At 37.5% G+C, this 6174-nt stretch overlaps 1 protein-coding gene across 1 annotated transcript; it reads left to right on the top strand.

Annotated features, from left to right (window-relative positions):
* Positions 1–701: 701 nt before the first annotated feature.
* On the top strand, positions 702–5921 carry LOC121642672 (photoreceptor-specific nuclear receptor-like). Its single transcript, XM_041989506.1, has 8 exons — positions 702–1276; positions 1723–1873; positions 2517–2620; positions 2719–3003; positions 3230–3408; positions 4112–4352; positions 4835–4940; positions 5457–5921. The coding sequence occupies exons 1-8, from the start codon at positions 1183–1185 to the stop codon at positions 5587–5589; spliced, it is 1293 nt and encodes a 430-aa protein (XP_041845440.1). The 5' UTR covers positions 702–1182; the 3' UTR covers positions 5590–5921.
* Positions 5922–6174: the final 253 nt, after the last annotated feature.

The following is a 6174-nucleotide window of genomic DNA, read 5'->3' on the forward strand; positions in this document are numbered from 1 at the left end:
CAGTTAGAACATTGCAGTCCTCCACATTTTGTGCATGTTTTAAGTTCTTGTCTTAATTATGACAAATCTGGACCGAGCTTTTCATTTTTACAGCTGCATGTTTCTTTTTTCATATCCTTTGTACACTCTCTGATGCTTGTTTTTGTTCTTTACTTCTCTTAACAGCTGCTTATGTAAATGTCACATTTATGAGAACTCTAGTTTCCTGATAATAAATGTGAGATCCTTCTGAATGAGCTAAATTATTGTCAACCTAAACATCTGCCATTCAAAACTCTATTATTCCTTCTGTGACCTTTCTCTCCGGCAGCCAGGAGGATGCAGATGATCTTCAGTTTGTCCAAAAAGGGAGTTATTAGGCAGCTCCTCAGCAAACACTGGAAGTCATTATGAATGGAAAGCAATCACACAGATCAAATATACAGCCGGGGGAAATGGGGCTGGAATTCAGAGGCTAAAAAGGAAAGAAAGAAGGGGAAATACAAATTAAAGAGGCTGGTAGATATAATGACGAGCGCTTCTTGTAATCATCCCCTTAAATGCAGATACAGAAGAGGAGTGTTGACTGATGTGGACAGTGGAGACATGAGAGGACGGAGCAGGATGGGAACTGGTCTAAAGTTACAGCTCTTCAGCTGCGAGGCAGAAGTTTGAGAAGTCATCCGTGTTTTTCCTTTATTCTGTTTCTGTTTGCAGAATTGGTGAAGATCCATGTCTGAGCTGCACCTATGTTCTGCCAATGTGACTGATTGATCCAGCTGATGAACAGTAAAGATTAAGAGGATGACAAATAAGCATGCTGCTTACACAGCACTTGGGGTTAATCCTCCCCCTCCACCCACCGGGCTCCCTTTTGAGGACCTGCTGCCGGGGAGAATCCGCAGACAGTGACAGACCCCGACGGCCACAGGGAGGACACGCAACCTGTTGACGTGCAACAAGTGTCAGCTCGAGCCCATGGCAGGACCCCAGCCCATCTGCATCCCTACACCACAGGCTGCAGCACAGTAGAGGCTGCCATCTGTCTACCAGGAACCCTACAGCCAACAAAACAACAACTTTATTTTAGTATTGATTCTGGACATTTTTACTAAAATATTTCCAACTCAACTAAAAAGGACAAATACTTTACTGCACAGACTCTCCATTCGTCAATCCTTTGAGGAGAAATTTGTGGAAAAAATGATGGAGGATCACCTGTCGAAGATCCCCATGATGCCATCCTCTTCTCCAACAGAATCATCCAGCAGTGGTGGGACTGAGGACAGCAGAGGAGGTAAGAACCCTGCATGCTCACCAGCAGCAACAGGTGTTTATGACGTGTAAAAGTTGGGATGCAACCTTGGCTTTTAGAAGGAAGGCTGAAAAAATAGACGTCTGGAACTTAAATATGTCATATTTTGCCTTTTAGGTTAAAAATTCAAGAGGAAAATGGTAATTAATAATGAAACATGACTAAAAACAAGAAGAGTCTGAAATAAAAAGCTCCAAAAAATTCTTTGATACAAATATACTCAGTTAAAACAGAAAAAAGTCATTTCAGATTAGGTCTGTTTGTAAGAAATGGTTTTATTTGGATATTTTGGAAGTATTACTTGTGTATTTTATCTGACTATTGAGGAACATGCAGACAGTACAAATGGCAGGCATTTGTATGAAACAATACCAGACTGAGTTAATTTCACTAACTGAACTAATGTGTTACTTGTGCTCGACTCACAGCCAAGAGTCCAGGCCCGGGAAAAGCTCTGAGTCCGGCTCTGGTCTGCAAAGTGTGCGGAGACACCAGCAGTGGCAAACACTACGGCATCTACGCCTGCAATGGCTGCAGCGGCTTCTTCAAACGCAGCGTGAGGAGGAGGCTCATTTACAGGCAAGAGAAAGCTCACCTGTCCATGCTTACTAAATGCTTCATCTTGTTGTCACTTTATTGAACCTAGATATGATATGAGGAGCTTATCGTATCTAGACATTTTCATATTGTAGCTACCAACAGAAAAGATCTGTAATTCAATCCTTAATGACATTTAATCATAGTTAAAATGACAGTCAAACTTATTAAAAGGATAAATTTAAAAGAGCCTCAACCAAAATTCAGAGGACAAACTTTTCCTTTCTCTTGAAATTCTACCAAGAACATCCAACAATATTTATGTTTTTTCGTCCATTTAGAAGCTTTTGCTGGCAAAGTGTTTATTTAATTAAATAATAAAATAATTAAACAAAAAATTGTATTGCTTTTTATAAAAAATAAATCTTTAGATTTTTTTTTGTTAAACTTAAATAATAATTTACAACTTTCTCTCAATTATTATATAATTCCTATATGCATAAACAAAAATAGCTGGAACACAAACGTATTGATGGCTGATACATCATCAGTATCCAAACAAACACGATTCAGTTAAGAGTAAAAAATGATAATCAGGGTTGAAAATCATTTTTTTCATTTTGATTTTTGTGTTAGGTACTTGTTTCATGCATTCAAGTTTTGACAAGATTTTTTGGGTCAACAGGTGCCAGGCTGGAACTGGAATGTGTCCGGTGGACAAAGCTCATCGCAACCAGTGCCAGGCATGTCGGCTGAAAAAGTGCCTGCAGGCAGGCATGAATAAAGATGGTGAGTTTTCACGTCAGATATGTCGTTATATGATCATTCAGAGACTCAGACTCATCCCTCTTTCAGGGAAAAGTCCAACCTTTCTTGTCTTTTTGCAGCTGTGCAGAATGAGCGCCAGCCTCGCAGCACAGCTCAGGTCCGTCTGGACTCCATTGATGTGGACCCTGAGAAGGAGCACTTGGCCACCACAAGGGAGCCCACTTCCTCCTCCTCCTCTTCCTCCTCCTCCAGTGGGTCTGTCATCACATGGCCCCACATTAGCTCCTCCGTGTCCATTACCTCCTCTGTCGCCCCCCAGCGCTGCATCAGTCCCCAGAACAACCATCGTTTCATGGCCAGCCTGATGACAGCTGAGACCTGTGCCAAACTGGAGCCTGAGGATGGTGAGGAGACTAAATTTATTTCCCTGATAATGTTAAATAGTGTTTTATGATATTAGACAAAATGGACTTGCAACAAGACCAATAACTGAAGTTAGTTCAGTTTTAAAATCATACAGCCAAAACCCCAAACCCGAACACATCGATGCTTCCTGGAATTAATAGCAGAATATAATGCAAAGCTGGTTCTGATGAATACTTTTTCCTAACTTCATCTTTCCTGCATCAGTTGATGAAAACATTGATGTGACCAGTAACGAGCCAGAGAGAGCATCTTCAGAGTACCATATGGCTCTGTACCCAACCAGCTCGGAGAACGTGTATGAGACCTCGGCGAGGCTGCTCTTCATGTCGGTTAAATGGGCCAAAAACCTACCGGTGTTCTCCAACCTACCCTTCAGAGACCAGGTATTTAATTTAATTTAATTTAATTTAATATTATTTTATTTTATTTTATTTTATTTTAAAATGCTAAAATGCTAGAGCCTGGCAATCTACTTCCTGCTGATTTCAATTCAAACGTGACACATATAATATAATGTATTGTTAAGATATTTTATCCCAGTTAATAAAAATTCAGATTTATTTTATATGGTGAATCACATTTTACGTTAACATGAATTTTAAATAAATAGAAGAAAATTATATAAGAAATTACTCTCCATTTTTTTTTCTTAAAGTTCCACATTAAACAAAAGTTGCTATAAAAGTCATATACAACTATTCATATTTCAAAATTTAGATAATAAATTAATTTATAAATCTAAATTATATAAAAATTTTGTGAATAAAAAATGTTCATACAAAATCATGAAATACTTTCAAACTAATCAATGATTTGTGTTTTTCATTATCTATAAATTAGTTTATACCTAAACAGCATTTTTAGTCAACAAATAATACATAGAAAACTCAACATTTTGCCTTTGGACATATAATTACTCAAATATCAATCATTACAGGTATTTATTTTTCTGGCACTAATGAACTTCCATAGATTCCCAGCAAATTCCCAAACAAACTGTTGGTTTGGAGGCTGTGACTTCTAAGTAGTGAGGCTACAAATAAAGCTGTATTCAGTTTTAATCCCCAGATTTTCTCCCTTCACCAGGTAATCTTGCTGGAGGAAGCATGGAGTGAGCTTTTCCTACTCTGCGCCATCCAGTGGTCTCTGCCGTTGGACAGCTGTCCACTGCTGTCTTTGCCAGACCTCTGTCCCGGCATGCAAGGCAAAACCAGTTACACCAGCCTGGACTTGCGCCTCCTGCAGGAGGTCTTCAGCCGTTTCAAGGCCCTCGCAGTCGATCCCACGGAGTTCGCCTGCCTGAAGGCCATTGTGCTCTTCAAACCAGGTGAGGACAAAAGACTAATAGTTATCAGGTCAATCAGGTGCATGACAGTTATATTAGGAATTTGATAGAATTAACACTTTGCCAGCAAACTCAAAACTAGTTCATATTTGTGTATTATTAGTTCATAAAATTATAGATATAGGTTTAAAGATATAGGTTTACATACTTGAGCCAAGTCAGTAATAAAATTGGACAAAGTTGAACTTGAAAACAAAAAAGCTTGTGCATCATTCTTCACTAAATCATTTGGACAGTTTTCCCTTGAATGAAAAATATTTGAGCAATATCAAACAAAATGCAAAATAAAAATAAAGCTAGCAAATGATTGCATTCTTGTTTATTTAAATTTTTTAATATTTATTTTTATTCAAATTCCCACCTAATTTAAGAAGGACGAATGGTTTTTATGTGAATGAGATTTCAGATCGCAGAGATATGTGCATGTGTGTATGACTCACAAAGTGGTCTCCTCTCTCACACAGAAACTCGAGGATTGAAAGATCCAGAGCAAGTAGAGAACCTGCAGGACCAGTCTCAAGTGATGCTGGGACAGCATATCCGATCACATTACCCCAGTCAACCAGCCAGGTAATGTCCTGTGTCATATACAACCAAAACCAATGCAAACAAAAAAGAAAGAAAGAAAAACACAGCGCAGAAATACCATCAATCAGCTCACAATAAAAGTTTTTTCTAAAAAGAAAAGAAAATCAATGTTACTCTATTTAAGTTTGTACCACCTCCCAGAGTTAATTCAGCTAACAACTTGTACAACATACCTTTTGTGGTCATTTGGCTTATGACCACCAGAGGGCGCCAAACACAAGTAAAGCTTTTTCAGCTACTGTCAGCATCAATCACAATTCACTTTATAATTTGTCTCAGCTCTGCCTGTTTATGCTTATAATTCAGTCTTAATAAATATGATTTGTTTATGTTGTGTTTATTTTATGTTGCATTGATATAATTTCATTTAATTTAGTTAAAATATATTTAATTGAAGATAAAGATCTTGAATTTTTTTTTTTTCATTAGTATGATAGTTTATTACAATACATTCCCTATTATCCTGATAAGCTAATCTTGGCTTTTTTCATCTCATAGGTTTGGTAAGCTGCTGCTTCTTCTTCCATCTCTACGTTTTGTGAACTCAGAGCGGATAGAGCTGCTGTTCTTCCACAGGACCATCGGAAACACTCCCATGGAGAAACTGTTGTGTGATATGTTCAAAAACTAAATCAATCACAGATGGGATGGTATTTGACAGATATTTGCTTTGTACTACTGTATGCTTATCACAGATTCTGCATGTTGTGATTTTTGTAAAGTCACTTTATTTTGTGTTTGTTGCTTCGACATCAGGTCAGTCCGGACACTGAAAATGCAGTTTGCTCCAGTCATTACGTCACTCAGTTTGTATCATGTTTAGATTATGATCTGTGACTAAACACATTCTGTAGCATTTTATTATTTTTGTGTTGATCCTGTCTTTGCTGAAAATTACAAGCAGATTTGATTGTTGATAGAAGGGTGTAAAACTTCTATCATTAATGTGACTTGTGTTTTCATGATTTCATGCCTTTATAAAGTAAAACTGCTACAACAACTCCTGTTTCTGTGAAAATATAAGTATTTCATTCCCACAAGCTTAAATTATCTGCAAATTAAAATAATAATAAAGAAAAAATAACAGAAACATGGACCTTCGGTTCAGTTCTGCAAATAAGTCATTAAACAGTGTCTTTGCAAAACTCTAAACTCACACATAACTTAAACACGATTTTAAGAAGAAGTTTTAGCTCGAAAATACAACTTGGACATG

Source organism: Melanotaenia boesemani, chromosome 1 (assembly GCF_017639745.1).
Source record: "Melanotaenia boesemani isolate fMelBoe1 chromosome 1, fMelBoe1.pri, whole genome shotgun sequence".
NCBI classification, from domain to species: Eukaryota; Metazoa; Chordata; class Actinopteri; order Atheriniformes; family Melanotaeniidae; genus Melanotaenia; species Melanotaenia boesemani.

Bases quoted from the DNA above. Each gene is read 5' to 3' on its own strand.
- LOC121642672 (XM_041989506.1), top strand. From the start codon at position 1,183: ATGATGGAGGATCACCTGTCGAAGATCCCCATGATGCCATCCTCTTCT. The intron at 1,874-2,516 runs GCAAGAGAAAGC...TTGGGTCAACAG, and splicing joins AGGAGGAGGCTCATTTACAG to GTGCCAGGCTGGAACTGGAA. The intron at 3,409-4,111 runs GTATTTAATTTA...TCCCTTCACCAG, and splicing joins ACCTACCCTTCAGAGACCAG to GTAATCTTGCTGGAGGAAGC.